General features: G+C 34.1%; 1 protein-coding gene across 1 annotated transcript; it reads right to left on the reverse strand.

Moving 5' to 3' along the window:
• Nucleotides 1-3,490: 3,490 nt before the first annotated feature.
• Nucleotides 3,491-22,211, reverse strand: LOC142972512 (uncharacterized). The gene is made up of 5 exons (XM_076113716.1): nucleotides 21,884-22,211; nucleotides 21,244-21,343; nucleotides 19,941-21,019; nucleotides 11,413-11,592; nucleotides 3,491-4,410 (listed from the first exon to the last, which is right to left on the reverse strand). The coding sequence occupies exons 1-5, from the start codon at nucleotides 22,026-22,028 to the stop codon at nucleotides 4,043-4,045; spliced, it is 1,872 nt and encodes a 623-aa protein (XP_075969831.1). The 5' UTR covers nucleotides 22,029-22,211; the 3' UTR covers nucleotides 3,491-4,042.
• Between the last annotated feature and the right edge of the window lie 302 nt (nucleotides 22,212-22,513).

The raw sequence follows: 22,513 nt of genomic DNA on the forward strand, positions 1-22,513 counted from the left end.
TTTCAGTCATGCATTTACGAGGCATTTATTGTTTCTTTTAAAACACGCTACTTGTATTTCCGTTTCGTGTCGAATATAACTATAATTTAAACATTTACAAAAGTTTCGTTATGATAATAAGTATTTCACTGAAATTACGTAATCATAAAATTCTGCATGCAACTGAAACTTATTTAAATAGTAAAAGTGTATGTACGTCTCCGATTTCTAGATAATTTGCAATCAAAATTTATTCTTAAGACTTCTTAATTATCAAATTAAAATTTTGTTAAAAATCTTACAAGAATTACTGAAATAATAACGCGTTTTATTATGCATGAAGTAAATAAATAAATCTATGCGAAGTTTTTCTCTCAACAAAATATTGGTCGCGCGGTCTCGACATTTAATCGAATATCGGACAATTATTGTTTCGGTCGTATCCGCCGCTGTCGCGACCGCAACAATCGAACACTACACGATACCTACATGTCCTACAATATATAGGTACAAATATATTACACGAACTCTCGCAAACGACTAATACATAATTGGATGGCGTTAACAAACAAGGTGTTCTGTCTAATCAGGCGTGCATTAATTACTACATGTTAAATTGATAATTTGCGGATTGCATGAGACAACAAGTTGCATGATGGACATCGCTGACATGTTAGACAAATTGTTTACGGGCTTATCTGATTATATTATATACATATTGTACCACGTATAGTGTTAGTTTCCTAAATAGTAATTATGTTTTTCAATGATACTTTAATAACATGTTGATAAATCTATTAATGGAGCTGCTACATGGGCCACCATTAATTATGTTGTTCACGAAATCGTTTGAGATACTACCTGTTACGCTGACCCATCGCTTTATTTACTGCCTGCGGACATCAAATGGAAATTAAAATGTCTACACTTTACCTTGCTTTACGAATTACAAGATGGTTAATTGTAACTACAGTTAAGTTTCAGTTTATTGTAACAACGGTGGCAGACCTAACATCAAAAAACGAATTATTCAGGAGAACTGTGTATGTTTAATAGCTACATATATGTAGCTTTATAAAATTTCTATGTATGAATCCATGACCCACAGTCCACTCTCTGTAAACCCACTGCTGAATTTAGAAAGTTACATTTCTTACAGCAAAATAAGTTTAATTTTTATTTTATAATGCATCGTCATAATAGAAAGGTGTGTCTGTAAGTAGCACAATATATTGTAGCAATTAGGACCTCAGACATTTGACAGACGTTAGTCTATCAACAGTGATATAATTAGCAGCGGAAAATAAACCGTGTCAAATGATTTATAATGAAGCACATCGAATAGTACAACAAATGTTAATGTCAACTAAACACTAACCCTCTTATTCATAAACACACTATAAACCTATTTTAGTTAAAAAGCTAATAAGCTAAAGCTAAAGCTATATGTTTTCTTTTTTTCATTTCGCTAAGGAGTGAAAGAAACAAAACACTTTATAAGCCTTTCATAAGTTAATATATTTTTATGAATAAGAGGGTAAATGTGTATTATCTACTTATTTCTACGTAAATACATGTTTACTGGCTCATTTTCTACTGGTAGTTACATTAAGGTGTTTGTACAGTTTCTAAAGAATAGGCACTTCAAACGAAGACAATCGCATTCAACTGCAACTGTCAATAAAAGTTAGCTACGCCATCCACAGACATAACTGAAGACGATCGTAAAAATGATTTCGTAAGTCTTTCAACATCAACATACATAAATTTATTTTTATGTACAATGACAGACACAAATTGTGAAATAAATACACAACATTCTGTTCTTTTTTCTGTAGATGATGCTGAGGCTCATCTCAAATAATTATTTATGTAACGAAGATTACTTTAAAATTACCTTATGTAATTTGTACAGCACAGGCCTATTGCCGCAAAATTTATGTTCGCACACCGCCTGCGGCTTAAATAATACGATGCTCTGAATTCAATTTAAGAGCCTAGATATTATAGAAAAAGACATAAATAATCTTATTACTCGCGCAAAAACCTCAGTATGAAGTCATTATTATAATTTTTTTTTATTTAAAATATGCTTTTTAACGTCAACTCTGAAAACAATTTATGTATGTCACGGATAAGACGGCAAGCGACACGAGGTCCCTGTGGAAATCGCCGAGTAAGATGTGCACTCTAGGCTCCCGGAAGTATAACACTAAACTAATTCTTTTAGCGACTGCATATTGTAACAGTATGCTCCGCAATCTACTGAAAAATATACATTGTCTTTTATTAAATCATCATGGCTTAGCCTTTCTTCCAAACTATGTTGGAATCGGCTTCCAGTCTCACCGGATGCAGCTGAGTATCAGTGTTTTACATGGAGCGACTGGCTATCTGACCTCCAATACCCAATTATCTGGGTTATAACACAATACCCTTCGGTAAGACTGGTTGTCAGACTTTCAAGCTTCTTACTACTGTTAACGACTGTCAAAGATCTTCGAAATTGACAGCCGATTGTCTTTTATTAAAGAAGATAGGTAATAAACCAAGCTGAGGTTCACCAGCAAATAGTATTTAGAGACCGTCTAATCCCAACTCGATCCATTTGACCGGTTTGGTTGCCTACGAACACGAGCTTTCGGTATAATCGTCGAACCGCGCTAAGTAAGCATATTTTTCAAAGAAGACTTTGCTGGGTTTCTGACATCAGCGGGGTCCGTGGGTAGAGTCATCGCTTGTCATGTATTTTTTTATTTTTTCGGCAACACTAGGCAAAGGATCACTTTTGTAAGTAACTTCATCTAAATGTGTATACTTTGCGATTGTACTTTTGTATCTGCAAATACCATAGATAGAGAGACATAAGATTGATTGTAAGACAGCTTACGTTGCTTTTTTTGTCTTGGAGTCTAGAAACCTAAAAAACAGACAAGTTCTTCGCCATTCACTTGAGTAACGTTCAAAATAAAATAATAACTAAACAACCGGCTTGTCCATCACGAATTCGACACGGCTACGCAAACTAGGTGATATAAAAAAAAATCATTTTGTTAAAATGTGTTATGACTTTTAAAAATTAAAGCTTTCTTAATTATTTACTTTAAGTTTTTGAAAAAATTATTCATAACTATAATTGCCTATAATGATTGTAAAAGCTATCTCCCAAAGTACTTTACTGTACTACTACAAAGATAGAGGTTGTAATTTGCCTTTGAGATTTCCTCAACGCATAGAAAAATGATTTTACTATTCGCCAACGGGGCATTTACCGTCAAAAATAAAAATAAAACGATTTGGTAGCCGCGTCTGACGCGCAGAGGCACTTGCTGTAGGCGGCCGGCCCAATTACCCACACTTTCACTATTTGTACACTCACCGAAATTGAGACTTCTCGCTTTTACAGTACCTCACCTAAATTTAACACTCTGATGTTCTTCTTACCAAGTGATTGATCGGTACTATAGTCGAAACTGGGACAAACGCCGCTATTGAAATGAAAGACAATCAATATTTTATAAAATTTTCTTTATTTACATTATTATGCTAAAGTTATTTAAAGTAAGTCAGATCAACGTAATATCATACAGCTAATTGTTCCCTGAATAGTTATAAGTTATACACAAATACTTGCAACTAATGCCATATGTCAATGTTAGGATTACCGACACAGTACATATCCCGTGGTTTGGTTGTACTAAAATCACAGATACAAATACACCTGGTCCATACATAGTGTCGTTTAAATATTTATTCGTTGCAGAACAACTCAATGCATAATATATTCTGAGCTTTTACGTAAGTACTGCAATTATTCGACATAGAGTCACAATTTGGTTCATTATTACCGCTTCTGAAAGCATTCTCAATCTTCGTATTTTTATTACAGGCATTTCTGTATTTACAGATTGTAGTTCAGCAATCTTATATGATACCCCTCCAATCAAATACCAATTTTGCTGTACAAAGCGAATAACCTAAACAAACATATCACAAATGAAATAAATAAGTTGAGCAATAATACAATCTATAAGGTAACTTCAGTATCGTTGCTTGGCCAAACTCATATTAGAAAATATTCTGGACCAACATAGGAGCCGCACTTGGGGAAATCTGAGGGCGCCTGAACAAAGTCACTTTGCTCACCTACTTTTAATATAAAGTCTAGTCCTCTCGTCCAATGAGTGGACCTTTCGTCCCTCATCATCCAGTATCCTGGATTATCAGCCTTGAACCTTAAAGCTACTGCGCCGCGTTTGGGCACTACTATAGTATCTTTTATGACTGGATCGACAAGATTTTTAGTGAACAATGTACCTTCTTCATTCATCTTCATTATAGCTTCTTTATCGACGCTGCTGTTGAGGTCTCTCATCCCAACCACGTAGAAACTGTATCCGTGTAAATGAAATATGTGGTCCGATTCACCGCCTGCAATTAAAACGAGATTTTAATAACGAGTAAGTTTTTACTGGTGAAAACCAAAAAATACATATGTTTTTTGTTCGTTTTGTAATTATGTTTTAAATACTGGTTATCTGGGTGCGCGTCTCGATGTTATCGTATCGTAAATGTATTACATAAGTGCTTTCATGACGAGCTACCGAATAATATATTCAGTTAGTAAATTATCTCTTGATGATATCGATCTACTTCTTGGGTACATGCATAAGTAATTCATTAAATCAGAGGTTGATTTGAATATTATACAACTCTACATTAATCATAAATAGAAGCAGTCAATCAAAAATATTGATTTAGCTCTTACAGAGACGTGCAAGTTAAAAAAACATTTTATATTCCACTTTTATATTTGAAAGCGAAATAGAATTCACACAGTTTATTGGAAGAGACAAATTGAATCAGCAAGCTTACTCATCGCAGTCAGAATGACACGTGAATAGTACCTCTAAATACTTACAAAGATAATTTGGATTCAATTAATGCTCTACGAGATAACATTTACTACAAAAAAATGTAATGTGCTTACTCAAGACAAATATAATTTTGAAAAAGAAATTCTTAACATTGTGGCACTGTGGGAACAAAGTTAAACACTTGACATCACAAACAATAAGTAAGTACGTACATATTATAGATACAGAAAATAAGAGTGTCTAACATTTTAGCTGTTTATTGAATTGCGCGTGTATATTTACATAAGTGTATAATTTTAAAAAGGTTCTACGTGTACCCCATTAGGCGGTATCTTGTAGCGAGGTCTAACGGAGGCTTTTTCATACACGCGACAGTAACGTCGTAATACTTTATGATGAGACATAAATGTAACGCGTGACGTATAAATCAGATCATAAAAGGACCCACAGGCCTAGCTGAATATGAAACATAAAATATACGACATACCTAGTCACGTATAGATACAATAATATCATATTGAACCCATTGTTTCGTCTAGAATTCCTAGTGTAGTCTTTGGCTCAGCAAACTCTTTGTATGGAATGATATCTCTGAAGCTATATCAACAATTTTTTTTGTACATTTAATGAGTACGATGGCAAAGCCTAATCTCTTTATACGAAAATATTTGTATCGAAATGGTGGATGATAATTATAATATTTTATTTTTATTATTACGACTGTTATTTAACATCCTTTGTGAAAACTAAGCTTCATTTGAAACTCATGACTTCAAAGTGAGATGGCCAGATTACAAAAAACTATCAGACTTATTTTTGTACAAACTTCAAAAGTATAATAGCCAAATCTAATATGCGCTTATGGGCTTCGGCTTAGTTCAGTATTGCGTTAATATATTCAAGTATTCTATTTTTAGAATCATTTTAATTTAATGTACTCATTAATTCAGTAACTACAGTATTCATTCTTCCTTTATTTTCTAACTGGCAGCAACTACATTAATTAGAAACAACACATTTGTACGTAATATTTTCGCACATTTCCTCACCATTGTTAGACGTATCGACAATTTCTACTGTTCTAAACGAAATTAGTGTAATTTACTGCTTTAACAATGAAAGTACACGTAATATATATAACAAATGCAACATTTAAAAGAGAATATTTATATAATGTTACTGATCGTGTTTAGAGAGAATTGGTATTTTGTCTTTAGGGAATGGACGCGAGCCACGGAAGTATTCACGATTAGTTTTTTTCATTAACAGTGCATTGCGGAACACGAGTCTCTCCCTGGAGGATATATCATAATCAACACGCTTGGACTTAATTGAAAAAGTGTAACTTGCTACCGATGACTTAATCATATCATGTGTTTATTCATTTTGATAGCAGAATGACACAAATATTATTTTTTAATTATAAAAAATAAATTATTCGGTTGTCCGGATTAACGTTAACTTTATTTGTAAATTGATGTTGCAAAAAACACATTATATAAGCAAAGTAGTTCTGCCATTAGTTCAATCGTCTATTGGTCAATAGACACTTAAAAACTAAACACAGGCCTCTCACGCATCAAGCAATAAATATATAGGAAGCTACTTTTACTATTTTATGATCAAGAGATAATCCTCTGTATAATAATTGTAATCCGTTATTTCCTTCATAACGCAAATTGAAAAAGACGTTAAATTAATAGTTAGTACTGAGTAGTGTGTGGAGATAGACTAGCTAATGTATAGAAAGTTTTATATAATGTTTCTACTTGAAACCACAAATTATTTTATAAATGACAATTGCAATCGCTTATTGGTTAACTGTTAGAAATACTTGAGTTATCAGATTCTAGCAATCTGATAACTTAAGTATTTCTAATCAAATAGTATATTAAAATATTTAAAATATCTGTTTTTAAGATTACTCTAATTGCCCTTTGTGGTTATTTTTTAGCCCTGATAAAACGACAAAAACAGCAGCAACATTTACAAGCAGCTACTTATCTAACACTGTTCAAACTAATATTTAACTTAATAAAGTTATCTGATTTACTATATAAATTAGCTATAAATTAAATCAAATGTAGTGACAAGAAACATTTATGACAGATAATCTTCCGCATCGGACCTACTTGGATAACTGGACTTCCGTACCGAATTAAATATGCGTGCCCGAAACTGGTCAGTCCGACAGTTAAGAAAAATTAGAAATCTTGCATCAGAGAACAAGTAGGTCCAATTTTAATAACTTAGTTGTGCAACAGCACTGGTTAGAATTAACCACTGGTTACTGTCTCAGAAACGAACAATAAAAAATGCGTAAATTGACCTACTGCTACACATTCAAAAGAGTAACGAGAGCATTTTTTACTGTTCAAAATTGACTTTGAAAATTGTGAGCAACCAAATTTACTGGTCCGAGGTTTTGAATTTCTTTGCGGTGAACGGCTTGCGATTTTTTTACAGATGTGAAATGAAACTAGGTATTTACTTCAAATAAGAATAAAATGAATAAGTAATTTTCAACATAATTGCTGTCTGGCGTCTTTCACAATACGGCTTGGTAGTAAACAATTAATGCTGTCAGAAAACCATGAAGCAACACGTAATTTACATTTTACCTTTGTACTAAAATGGCTGCAGAAGTAAAAGCTGTTATTATTTTCCATTACGAACAATACTGTGCATCTAATCTAAAGGGAATATTGATGGACGGTTCGATGTAATTGCATGCATACTGCTACGAACACACAAGTTATATTCTATGTACCTGTATGATATTCAATCCAACTTTGAGAAAGTCGTGTTTCGCTCGCGTGTGTAAGATTTTGATAGCTTGGTTTATTATTCGGTGGTTTTCTTAAATCAGATCAAAGTTTAAACAGGCACTGAAATGTCGTACAGTCAAGTAATCCATTGAAGTTACTGATTTATCGTAAATATCTAATGACGATGAACTAACTAACTTTTAAGTATTACTTGCGGTATGTAGCTTGTTTAATACATAATAAATGAGCACTAAATGACTAAAATTACTAAGTATTCACTAAACTTCCCGATAGAGTGCGAAACTAGCCAAATAATCGTGAATTTGCAAACTAATGTTACTGTTACATGACTAACGATTGTCAAATATCTATCGTTAGTGCGACAATAGATATTTACGAAAGGTCAAAATGGAAAGTTTGACCTTATAGACTGGTAAAGTAGCAACACGGCCCAAGGCGATCAAAATTTTTGAGTTTTAAGAAAGTTATTTTGATTTATTATAATCTTTTAATCTTTATAAGTTTTTGAACATGTAATCATTAGCCAGACTTAGGATCAATTAATTTGCTGAGTTATATAACTAGAAAATTATGATGTATGACTAATTTCAAAATATGTGTCAAATAGTGCAAACGCTATAATTATGCTGGTTCGTTATAATTATACTTTGTCAAACTACAGCATGATAAATCTGCGACTATAATTATGCGATACACCTACGCTACATTTAACTCGAGTATTATAAGAACTCATATGAACTATAATAATGAGGTGTTACACTTCAGTACATACCGTACACGTGTTCTTCTAAAAATAGAGCCCTTGTTTTTTTCCCGCGGGTGCTGCTTAACTATATCGTAAAAAAGACTTAGGTACTTATTTTAATTTAAGCCTAAAAAAAAACCTTTATTTGTTTTGTAAGTTGTGTAGATACTAATATTATTGCTGAGGTTTTATTTGTTTTTTAAGAACGTAGGTATGTCATCTACGGCGATGTCGCAGTTCCATTTAAAGTCAGCATTAATAACTTAAAAAATAAGGTTAATTCATTGATTATTATTATCTTAAAATGTACATACTCAACAAAAAAAAAACAATTAAATAAAACTAAATAGGTACCACTACAGCAAGTAAGCATTTGCAGGAAAGTTTGTTGATTCACAATATTTGCGCTGACCGCATCGGAGAACATAAAATATAAAACTGCTAGGTGTTAAATCACTTAATTACTTTAAAAAGCCATGTAAATGAATCTTAAGTCTTAGCACTTTTAGTTTGATGGCTAACACAAAGGTGTGACTAAGTGCGGAAGTGCATTTAGGTCACCCACTAGCATCATATAAATATACATTTATCGAGACAGAATGCCCCCACGACTACACGCTAAAAAGCACAACTTCTTCAGTGTTCCGTGTTATGTAGTAATCTTGGTCGAGACACAAAGACGTATCATAAATCACTGTCGTCATGATAAATGGACATATGTACTTCTGTTCTTCGCATCAGCTGCATATCATTACTTACGTCGTGGAACGTGTAATCTTAATTCACACCATATCTTAGTCATGAAAAGCTATTTTCCTTGGCGATATCGATTATTTCTATAAATAGCTAGTTGACAGTAGCTATCATACTCCTTAGCTCACATAACATGAATAAAGAATTGTAAACAGGGCATAAATTAATTTAAAAAATTAACATTCATGTTTTTTTTTTGAATAATTTAACTTCCTAAAGCCAAGGTGGTCTTCTTTATACTTTCGCGTTATGTTCAATGTTTAGCAAGATAAAGTGCGTCTTTTAAAGTTACACAAGCTTCTTAGCTAAAAGGTTAATATTGACTCCACACGTGTTGGAACAAGTGTCGTTTCTAACTTTCGGTTCAGAAAGTGGAAACTTTGAATATACATTGCCTTTTAAGGAACGAGTTGTGTACAAGGAATTAAAATGTCTTACGGAAATGAGTTGAACACATCATATGATATATCGCATGTCATATTTCAAAAATGTTCTTTTGAATAGTATGAATGAAAAGCAAGCCTAGCCTTATAGACAACTAGCTGACCCGCGCAACTTCGCTTGCGTCCAATAAGAGAGAATGGGTGAAATTTTTTCCCGTTTTTGTAACATTAATTACTGGTACTCGGCTCCTTTTGGTCGTAGCGTGATGATATATAGCCTATGTCCTTTCTCGGGTATCAAAATATCTCCATACAAAATTTCATACAAATTGGTTCAATAGTTTAGGCGTGATTGAGTAGCAGACAGACAGACAGACAGACAGACAGACAGAGTTACTTTCGCATTTATAATATTAGTATGGATAACGTAGGTTCTTGTATTCATATTATAAATGCAGCCATCATTTTAAGCATTACCTAGAGTTTTCACTGAATCCCTTTTTTTATACATTTATGCATAACTTAATTCATTTACTTAGCTTAAGGACATAAACTTACTCGCACTTTCCCATTTATTTATTAGGTAAACACAATTATTTATTTCAGTACCGATAACGGATATGAATGTCGCAATTCTAGTAGCATCTTACTTAATATCAGTAAGTCCATACAGGTATTACTTAGTTTAATCATACGCTTGTGAGAATGCGGAAATTGATGTTATGTCATATCTCACTCGTCTATACAATGTTGTATTGATTGAAATCATATAACTTCAAGCTCTACTTCTCTTAGAGCTAGGTTTCATAACGCTCACAATTGCCACTTGTCAAATAAGTTATATCTACCCGTCGCGTTAAGTCCGATAGGAGTTCAGACAATCTTTATCTAGATAAATATCATATGATTGTATCAACCACTCACATCGACGACCAAAACTACTATTGGAAATACATCAAATATATCGTAGCAAATAACTGATACAGACGAATTTCAGAGCTTTTGATAAAATACGAAGGTCGTTTCTAGCAATAAAATTCTATTTGATTTATTATCAATTTCTTCAAACCTTCTGTAACAAATATTTGAAGGGGAAATATAATGCCTCTTCGACTCTTTATGAAATATTTCATTTCAAACCTTTGAATACATTTTGATAGAGGGTCTTGATGCCTTCATAACAATTCATAGAGCTGGAATCACATTTTCAAATCTCCCGACCCTTTTCCTTGAACGGAAATTGTTGATTGACTGTTAAATATGTTTTGGTTTTATTAGTTGTTAAATTAACGGGCACGATGAACTTTCACAAGCATGAAAGTGTTTTACATTCCAGTCCTAATGTGATTGGCTATCAATACATAGAACTGCACACATAAAAGCGAATCGTAAAATCGTTTTGTTACAAATGCACCGTCTAGAGTCATTAGTCTGAGACTTCTTGCCTGTCTGAAGTGATTCATATACTTGTTAATTGCACGTTACTTGACGTTATATATCATGATATGGCTGTTAAATGGCTCTTACGTCAAGACGATGTTTCGAGATTGAGATTTCGAGTTGTTTATAATGATTCTAAACCTTGAATGCACTTTGTTTCATCGTAATGACATTGTCTACCTTACAGTATTTTATAAAAAGATCTTTGACCCCCGGTTCCTGAGTACATTTAGCGGTAGTTTATCTATTCAATAGCGTTTTTTTATATGCGTTTTAACGCTATTGAATAGATAAACTACCGCTCAATAATTGTTTCCCGTTCCGGATCATCACTATTTTTAATCACTATATCTTATTTGTTCCCCGACGATTCGATCGCGTTACACTGATCTTCTTTGTCCCTTTTAACCTATATAAATAACATGTTTAATATTTTTTATTATTACCTTGATCGAACATGACTAGCTCGACAGTAGAGCCGAGGGCTACATCCTTCACATGCACGCACTCCTCGCCGTGACCAGCTTCCTTCGGGCAGAACTCGTTGTCGCCAACGTTGGCTCCCTGCGTCAGAAGTGGTGACGCTGGGTACGTGAACCGATGACCATCAGTTTGACCCCAACTTTCTGTAAGATAAAATGACTTTAAGTATCGTGCTGTATGTTAAAGTAAACACTAATAGTTATAAATGCACGATTGGCGCAGTGGTTAACGCAGTCATCTCGCAACAATAACCGTATTGCCGAGTGTGGTGGGTTCGAATCCCACCAGAGACAAATATTTGTGTGATGAGTACGAGCAATGGAGCATCTGTCTGAGCCTGGTTGTTAATGTATATAAATATGTATTTAGAAGTATATAAGTATGTTAAGCTGTTGTTTGGTAACTATATAATAACCATAACCATAGCTTTGCTTAGTTTGGAATCGAATGACCGTGTGTGGTTTGTCCAATGATATTTATTTATTTATTGGTACAGTCAGTTATTTCTAGAGAGAAACCGGAATGGTTCGATATCTGCTCTTTAAAATCTCATGCAATCAGTTGCAACGCTGTACGGAAGTTATACAATCGGTATTTAAAGAGTTAATATTTTTCTGCACAACAAAAATATTTATTCATCTCTCAGACACTTTTAAAGATATGCTTATCTATTCCTAGTCACAGTATTATGCGTTGTCACTTAAGTATAAAACTTAAACCAATGTACCATAACTGTGTTACCGTTGAATATGACTAATGATAAATAGTCTAAAAAGCTTTTGTTCTCTTAACATTGATAATTGAGACGAACAACACGATCATTTAAATTCGACGTACAAGCCCCCAAACAAGGGATAATTACCATTAATTTTCGAATAAAGGTTCAAAAGAAAAATGGAATCCATTTCTCTTCATTTCCCATTGAATGGGGTGATTTAGAATGGTTCGTATAAATGATAAGTAATAATTCTGGCATTTTATTATATCCCTGTTATTTTCTATGATTGATATGTTCTAACAGGCTTCGTAAGGGAACTAGGGAATGAGCTATGCTATATATTTTTCTAGTTTCTATATTATTATACAATACGTTCCTAAGAGAACCGAAGAGAATGCAAGGAACTTTCAGAATACTTTAGTTGATCAGATATTTAAATAAAATGTACTCTCACGACATGTTTGCGACTGAGAACTATAATTTCTATTTTCTATCACCGAAAACAATGTAGTCCTATTAACATACAATCACGAAAACAAATGACTCACATCATTACTCTAGTAACTTATTTGATCTTAATTACCTATACGAATAAAATTTACATCTACAATACACAAACTGAGTAAAAAGTCCGGTAAAATATTATAATAGTACTTTCTAGGGCCACAATTTCTATGCGGTCAGTGTTATATCACATGTGCCAGTCGTTGCGTATAATTTTTATTACGCCTTTAAACCACGGACGATTGACTTTTACGGCAATTTATAGAATTGTTCGTGTGAAGGATACAGCCACAAGTTTGCAAAATGTACATCTACACAAGTACATGAAAGGGTATGCCGAGTAATAAAACTATAAACGTAACACCCACTGTTTTGTAAATGGTAGTAAAATAAAAATTAAAAAGGTCGTTTGACAGATAATAATATTTATAGTGCGATAAAGGCAGGAAGTACTATACATTTCCGTATCGCACATTGTCGTATTTACAGTGTAGCATCACAGAACTACAATATCATCAACGCCATATATAAAGTCATCGTATACCTAAATACAAACTTTTGTCTCACCATGACATACAATATGTTGCAATACATTATATTTGTTTTTGACATTTGATAGACTCAGCGGTTTAGTGGTTTAATTGGAACCCGTCATAATTATTTGGTAAACACGTTTGTTTTGTTTAATTTAAGGTCGGGTTTTCTGCATTAATATTAAGACGAGATGCTAACAAAAACTCCACTAGCTGACCCGCACAACTTCGCATGTGTCACTTATGAGCGAATGGATCATAATTTTCCCCGTTTTTGTAACATTTTTTACTGGTACTCTGCTCCTATTGGTCGTAGCGTGATGATGTATAGCCTATAGCCTTCCTCAATAAATGGGCTATCTTACACTGAAATATTTTTTTAAATTGGACCGTTAGTTCCTAAGATTAGCGCGTTCAAACAAACAAACAAACTTCAGCTTTATAATATTAGTATAACTTGCTCACCTAACAATAGCTAATGATGTCAGTATTTAAACAAGACAATCACACTATCATTTTTAATGTCTGATGAGTGATGATCCATAGTCAATATCTACTTCCATTCTTGTTTCACGCTACTACCATTTATCAGCAGGTATCCTAGCCTTTCTCCTAGTAATTAGATATGATACACGGCAATCATTCTAATGGAGTGACGTGATAAATAGTAGAAAGTCAATGACCACCGTTATTAAGGTCAGTTTTCTTATAATATATGTTAGTAAAAGTGTTCTTCACATGCCATAGGCGTGGATTTATACTTATTGTTATTCTTTCGGAAACCGTAACAAATATGAAGAAAGTTATTTTTCTGTGTAACATCTCTGATGCCCGGTTTTTGAGTACATTTAGCGGTAGTGAATCTATTATTGTATTTAATATAATAGCGTATATACGAGTTACGCTTTTGAATAGATAAACTACCGCTAAATGTACCTCAGACACCTGGAGTAAATCGTGTACGTGAGCTACTATTTCACATAATAATGTACCTTTTTCATAATTAGCCATTACAAGATCAGAATACTCGTTAAAGCCTTCCATTAATATCAAAAACACTTTCCTAATTAGGTTTCGTATTTCATTAAAAGTTCATTTGCCTCATAACCATGAGACGACCGTACAAAGTAAATTTTATATTAGCTTGGTACCTAATTTTACAGTCTTTCTAGCTAAATCTTAGCTGAAATATATTTTGAATTGTTGCGTATGAGAACAGTGAAAGGAAATAAGAAGCAAGTAACTAAAGCAACCTCTTTTAAATAATAATTCATGTAACTCAAACATACTATCGGTATTATGAATGGAAAATATAAATTCGCGCGAATAATTTGGTTTCTTTATTAAACTGCGAAAAATTATCGCATGCAAATAGCAAACCTTGCTTAGATATTTTTATATTTAATGACAAATTATTTTCAAGCTTTCAGATGGTTAAAGGTATATTACTAAGAAAGCGTCTCGCACATTAATATTCAAGGTGGTTCTAAACGTGGCCTCCCTCGCGATCACACGTAAAGCGCATCGCAAGTATCCATACATTATTCAAGATCATAAACCATTAAGTTTCCAATTTAACAATACGTGTGGTCCTTTTATGTATGAGTCACTAAGAAATAATTCTTTTCACTAGGTTATATTTTATAGTAAACTGTAAAGGACATAGGTAAAAAGGTCGCAAACAGATGACCATTAAAGATCCGAACATCATAAGGTATATTAGTCGTACATTTTAAAGAGAAACTTTTGTCAGCTGGTTAACGTCACTTTTTTGAATCTTATAAAATATTTCAGTTTTGATGCAAGCGTTGTTTGAGTTTCAAAAATATATTTAAAAAATAATATTTAAAGACCTGACCTTGTCGTTCATAAATATTATATTAATTGCATTCTCCTTCGTCTGCATCTAAAACTGCATTAACCTAAATATAACTTGAATATTTCTCAATATCTGAATGCTACCTGCATTTGAATTAGCATTATCTTTAAGGTCAAACTTAATTGTATTATTAGTTAAACTATGCTAATATATCGTAAGTTTTGTAGATTCATTCATACACTTCAAGATTCTTAAGTTTATGAGGCCAGAATGCTTTCATATATACTCGTACTTGTTATCCCCGAAGGAGAAGGCCTAGGCACAAATTCATGAATACACCTACGAATGAATATCTTTTAATACGTATAAGTAATGACTCTAGTTAGAACAAGGTAATTCAACTTTGAACTCAATTTGTCATATTGCTTGTCAACAATAACATTAAACAAATAAAGTTACCAATAAATCGAAAGGCAATGAGCAATCTGAAATGAAATTGGCGAAGTCCATAAAACGTCTGCAATACAATTTCCCAAATAGCTTCCGCAATAAAAATACGAGCTCCTACTCTACCATTCAGAATCACTGTGATGTTCCGCCAATGTTATTTTTAACACAACTTTATACGAATGTAAATCAATATCTAAAGTTTCCAATAACCTGTGCGGGAAACGCAAATACTATAACGAATGTGAGGAAAACTAGTAATTGGGGTGGAAACTAGTATGCATTTGATCTCATTAATGCCTTCAATTCCTGTGAAATTCATTTAGTTTAGCAAATTATTATGTACCTAATACGCTATAGATAATTATTTTCGAGCTGTATCAATGCAATTAAAATTCAAAATTCTAATTATGAAAATGTCAAAACAGGCAGTTTACTATAATTTAAGTGGCATTTTTATTATAGTTTCGTTCTAATAGAGATAATATCTCTTTTATGATAGGTATAAACGAAGGCACTGTTATTAGTGTCAGAAGTATCCTCTCTCTTGCAACATGTCATTGCTTAGATAAAGTAATTATTACTTGTTGTCAATCACCCCACAAGAGTGTTATGTTGTTATAACGGCACAAGTTGTGAACAAGATTTGCGCGGCACATAAAAAATAAGTGCCCACTCCAATAAGTGAAAGGGAAACTTTCGTAAGAAGTGTTAATAATCAAAGTTAACATCCCAGTGTTTAAGTGTCGACATTATTTTGAATCAAAGTATGCGATAAAACTTTAATAGGTGTATGTGCGAATGACTATTTGCATGTCGATTTAAGGGACGTTTCACATCTGACGGAAGATGCTTTGGGCGTAGCCTAAATAGTATAGGATTCGCAACGACGCATCATCGGTTGAGTGTGAACGGTCAAATGTTTTTCTATACATTTGTCTGTTACGCGACCGATAATACGCAAAGCATGTTCCGTCAGATATAAACCTTCCCTAAAAGCTGTCTGTCCAACAAACGTGCGTGAAGTGCACGTCGGCGTCGGCGCAATCATTCATAGCGTATTATTTGCGGTACGGACGTTACGAGCAATGATTACTTCACTTTCTTCATAAACACCGTGGCACGTTTCTGAGTTACATGCAAGCGATCTCAATGCCCATGATCATTATATTAATCAAAACTGCATCCACATTACGTGTATATATTTATATCGACGGTATATGAATTGTTATTAGATATACCTAATAACAGTTGGATATTCTCGACGTAATTTTAACAATACAGCAACCTATAACAATGTACGAATAATCATTGTTGAATAATTACATAGAGATCAAATAGCTATTACGTAGCAGAGCTAACATTAACCAGACTGACAGACAGCCTGCTTGGCTGATTGATAAATGGTTTAACGTCGCTGTATCTAGACAATAGTTTATAGGTATCTCAGTTTGACCTCGTGTGCTCCGCCAATGAATATAACAAAAGAACTCTTCAGAGAAAGATACTTCAATAGAATTTTATTTATGAGTTTAATATAAAATTGAATAACACAGAATTTAGCTAAATTGTTCCTTTATTATTGCGTTGCGTGCAATCATTAGTCTCTTCTTAGAATTGTGTACACGATATTTCTATTGAACCTTGAGATATCAGATTTTTGCTTTATGAATTTATCTAAGAAAAGTCTTTAAGGCATAAGGAAAAGTCGTATATACGATATTTTGTCATAATTATGACATGTTTATCACGAAAAAATTGCATCAAATAAATACAAATGATATCAATATTTTTGCACGGTATATAGAATACATGTACCTATGTACGGTATGTAGAAAACAATGTACATAACATACTATTATGGCATAACTGTTTCGACCCATGATTGTGTATCTAAGAAACTATTAAATATAGCACAATATTTTACGAAATAAATAACTGGAGGCTCGACCTACTAACATATTATGTTGCCTAAGCCATGGTTACGTAACAAAGTGCTCATAACGCAGACGAACGTCGACGTTTGCGTGTTTATAACATCCACGGATCGGTCATTTAACTTTAACAGAACTAGTTTATATGTCCTTCTAGCAAAGGTTCGCGGACTTGCTTAAATTAAGATAATTTCATTTTATAACAGACGCTCAACAGTTTTTTTCAATTTCTTTTATTTTTAGATAGATGGTTAAAGTTGAGAATTATACCAACACAAGAACGTACACAAAGCAAGATCATGTACCATTTAAAGTAACAAAAACAAAATATAAATATAAAGTAATCATGCTTAAAATAGCGACAACATTGTCTGAAGAAAATAAATTAACTTAAATATGAATAGCACGCTACAAAAAAGCCAGTCAGGAAAATTGTCTCGTTTAATATAACGTTTTTACAGTGTCCTCGTCATAACAAGGAAAATAAAACAAACCCTTTTGACTTTGTTATCGTTGGATGTCCCCAGCGGACGGTTGGTAGACGAAAATTAAAAGAAAACGACCTTGACGTGGTCTACATACAGTAATGGATAGCCAAACACTCTCGCTGACATGCCCTTGGCAAACATGTGACCGCCTTTTCATCTTTCAATGTTTAGATTTTATTATACCGATCCTTTTTACGAAATCTAGATGTAATAGATTTATGTTTTTATAAATCAAAAGTTAAGAAATTACTATAAATTAAGTACAGCCATTTATAGTAATCTACGAATTATAGGCAAAATTTGTAACTGACTAAAAATATTGTCGTGGCGTTCTGTTACGGCAGCTCAATATTTTTCTCTTCTTTGTTTTACTTCGACTTATTGGCAATTGTGAAATGTACAACCAGAAATAATTATTGTGAATTTCATATACCTACGTACTTAATAAAAGAAAATCTTTCCCTTTCTAATGTAAGAGCAAATGCAATGATTATAGGAATTATTCTATGATTATCTCCCGATGCCCAGTAGAGAGACGTTAAAGGTCGATAAAAATAAGTTGAAATAAAAAGGTACAGAATGACTTAGTATTTCCGATTTGTTTCATAAATACCTTTATTACAAAAAATACGGCATAGTTTATTAAATTGAGATCGGTTTACGTCATATTCAAGCCTAAAAAAAGAGATTTGGAAATCCCACATAGGTACCTCGTAATCAATAGAACGACGTTTTTTGACTTAGTAAACTTTTATATCACGACAGGGAATCAACTTACCAGATATTCGTTAATGACAAAAATCAAATAAGTATTTCAATTATGGCCATACTTATCCTACTTTTTTTCATCCTATACTTAATACAAGACGCGAGAAAGACGTAAAGATTTTTTGCACTTAATTCAAATGATTATTTTCATTACTGATCAGAATTTATTATGAAAGAAAAAGCATTTTATAGCAAAGATTACTTGAATATGTTTTTTTCCCTGATTGAATAGCATAACACGAACGGTAACCATATTCTTAGAAATTTTATGCTTATTCATTCGAAATAATCGGTAAACGGATTGATGGGAAATTCTATGGAAAATTAACGTAATATTCTAAGGTGAAAGCGCTGCTTGGCTGTATTTATTTAATGGTATTTTTGTGTTAAACCACAATGACATTACGTTTTAACTATCAATAACCACATCCCTTTTTAATCTTTACAGCTGAAGTTAGTTTTAAAAAGTTTAGAGAATTCGTATTTCGGTAAAAACTAAAGGTATTAATAAGTATGTTAAATCAGTAATGTTGAAGTAATCCCAAAAATATCTTGCAAAATAACAAAACACTAAATGCTTGCATGACACAACGTGCTCTACAAAACAGATGAAGAAATCTATGAGTGAGCAATTTTGTTGTTAATGTCGCAATTATTCGTATGATCTTTGTTCTGTATGTACCTACGTGTGCATTACATAGTCAAATAAGGCCCCAAAGGTCTTTATTATGATTGTAAAGTGTGAATGTTGCACAAAATGTCTGTATGACTTACATATGTCGTCATATGTGCCTATACAATAATGCTACCGACGCGACGTGAGCGAGGTCGCGAAATACACTGTAGGTCATTAATTATTACTAATCGTAACATTGACCCGACGGCTCAGGTACAAAAACATTCGCGTTTATTTTCGGATGGTCTTTTGTTGTTTTGTAAAAAGGTAGATTAACTTCATCTTTCTAAAGGTTTTTAAATTTACAAACCACGGTTGCATATTTCTTATTCAAAACTTTCAAAAAATCTTTCACATGCATCTAACTGACATATTTTTACAAAATGATTCTCTCTCTACTCTAAGATTACATACAATTTGAAGTCATTAAGACTCAAATATGTAGAGCTAGTCGAAAGTAAAATGTACTTTTGACCAATGTTTCGTTCATCTAAAACTCGTTAACTCACGTGACTACAACAGAAGTATCGTACGTACACCACTTTTTAAGTAGATTATTTTATACAAAGGAAAGTTTTTAACAATATGCAATTATATTACTCACCGACGCGCTTCGCCGAAATTTGTCTTGTGGAATAATTGAAAGGCACGTAAATGATCTCGTCCACAGCAGCAGCCAACTCAGTAGGGATGTTGTCGGCGGCGTGAACTTCGCTCAAACATATCACATTGTCAGACTCACAACCACCACTAGACACTGTCGTAAACTCACGATACACTTCAGAATCAATCGTGTCGTCATCTTTATGTAACACTTTTTGCTCCTTATTTTCGTACACTAAATTCGCTACACCCTCTAAATTATCTTGACAAGCCTTCACCGCCTTCACTTTCATTTTGTACACCCCGGGCGCCCGCTGCGCATCCAAAATAAAGTCGACTCGCTCGCCTCTACCTATCTCTATAGAGTTAGCATGTTCGGGCTGAATCTGATGCCCGTCTAATGTAATGACTTTCAAAACGTGATGATCAATGGAAAATTGAATGGGGCAACTCTTTGATCCCCCGCCGTATGCTAAACGGAATCGATATCTTTTTCCATGTTCCACACTGAATGAAGACAGCGGTGCGTCAGGGGACTCGGGCGATTTTCCTTTACCGTTTATGAGGAGAGATTCTGCGTTGGGTATGCTCGATATGATCCCGGCTAACGGGCCCATTGAATGTCCCCATTCGGACACGAAAATTGTGTGTTCGGTAGCGTCGACATCATATAGTTTTCTTAGAGGGTCAAGCCGGGGCGACTGGCGCACGATGAAGGCTCCCGCGAGACCGTCTGCGGCATCAGCGGCTGAATGTGCGTGGTACATGTGCGTGCCTACTGCCGACGCACGGAACTTGTACTGGAATGTTGTGTACGCAGGCTGGGGGCACTGGGTCAACATGGGAGCTCCGTCCATGAAGGGAGTCTCCTTCTGCGGCTGTCCTCGCCAGTGTATGGAGAGAGCATGGGCCGGAGCTCGGTGCACCACGTCCACGACTAAGATGTCATTATGACATACGTGAAGAGTAGGCGCCGGGAGCTCTCTGTTGGCAGACAGGACGCCTCGCTCTCGTCCGTCAGCTGATATGCATGTGGCCGGACACTCACCTCCATCTTTTTCTGTACAGCTTCCACAAGACCTTTAAAGAATAGAGTTAAATAAATAAATAAATAAATGACAGAAAAAATAATTGGTATATTCATAAATAGAAAGCAACTCCAGTAGCTCTTAATTAATTACTTTATGGCTGTGATATAAAAAGTAGAAATTAAAATAATGAGCCCATACAAATCTTCTTTCATATTTTATTACTGTTACCATATACATTATTCATAAGCATTGCTAGTATGAAAGATAGCTTACTTGCTGAGTGTCTTGTAGACCTCGATGACTAGTTTGACGCGGCATATCATCGGCCAGTCGAGCTCATGACACTCGCGGTCACAGTTCTCGAAATACTCCTCTGGAAATAATTACATACAATCAAATACATTTACATATTATGTAAATGAAACCGGCAGTACACAACATGTCAACATAACGATTAGTTTCAAATTATGCGGGACACTGTTGTAACTTCAAACGAAGTTTATTTCTTTGTCATGTTGGAAATAAATTATAGCATTGTGTTAATAAATAACGAATATCGATTCAAGCTTTTTCAATCATCTATAATTCAGATAATAACTACATCACATTCTAGAAGTTGCGATACTACATAATAAGATTTTCCGTGCCCATTGTCCTTTTATAGTGACTCTACATTATTATTTCTACAATAGAATTATGGATAACAAGAACACAGGAAATTATTTTGATTTCTAAAAGCAATATCTATTGGCAAGTATTTTTAACTCAAAATCTTCTAGTAACAAAAAATGTCTAAGCACACATGTACCTATAACTTGAAGTTGCCTTGAATATGCCTACTGCGAAATATTTACGGATACGAAAACCTGTTTTCTAATCATGTGTGGATAAAAATAAGTATAATAATAAATACCTGGCATCGGCGTATAATATACGACCACGATAACTCCGGCTAGTATTACAGTAAGCACTAATATCCTCTGCAAGGACAAAAGCATGTAATTCGGCTTCACCAACGACAAATCGCGCACTTCAGTCGCTTCTTTTTCCGCGCCCATGATTATCAATAAACTTTATTCTGACAGTTACTAAGTTAAGTACATGTTTATTTATCAAAGTTATGTTGTGATCGCGACGGCGTGAGTGAGGGAGAGGGCCGTGTAGAGCGCGACCACGCGAGCCGGCGAGTCGACCACTAAGTGGCGACTGGAATGGTCGGTGCCTTCAGCATCGTTGCAACACCTTGGTGCACCTCCACGCCTCAATCGCATTACCAGAGGTCCGATTGGGGCTCCAATTCGGAAGTAAATTGGCGAGCCCGAGAATGAACTCTCTCTGAGATTACGCAACGTAATATTGTGCAACAGTTTTATTAATTTCCACCGCCGCTGCACCGTGCCGACCTACCTATTTACGCCAGTTATGCAAGCCGTGTAATTCGCCCATGATATAATTAATTGAAATGTAGGACCTTAATGCGAATATTTCTAAATTAAATGCGACATGGTTACTTAATAAGTATAAGTGATATTTTAAATATGCA

The sequence above is a fragment of the Anticarsia gemmatalis genome, chromosome 4, assembly GCF_050436995.1.
Source record: "Anticarsia gemmatalis isolate Benzon Research Colony breed Stoneville strain chromosome 4, ilAntGemm2 primary, whole genome shotgun sequence".
Classification (NCBI taxonomy): Eukaryota; Metazoa; Arthropoda; class Insecta; order Lepidoptera; family Erebidae; genus Anticarsia; species Anticarsia gemmatalis.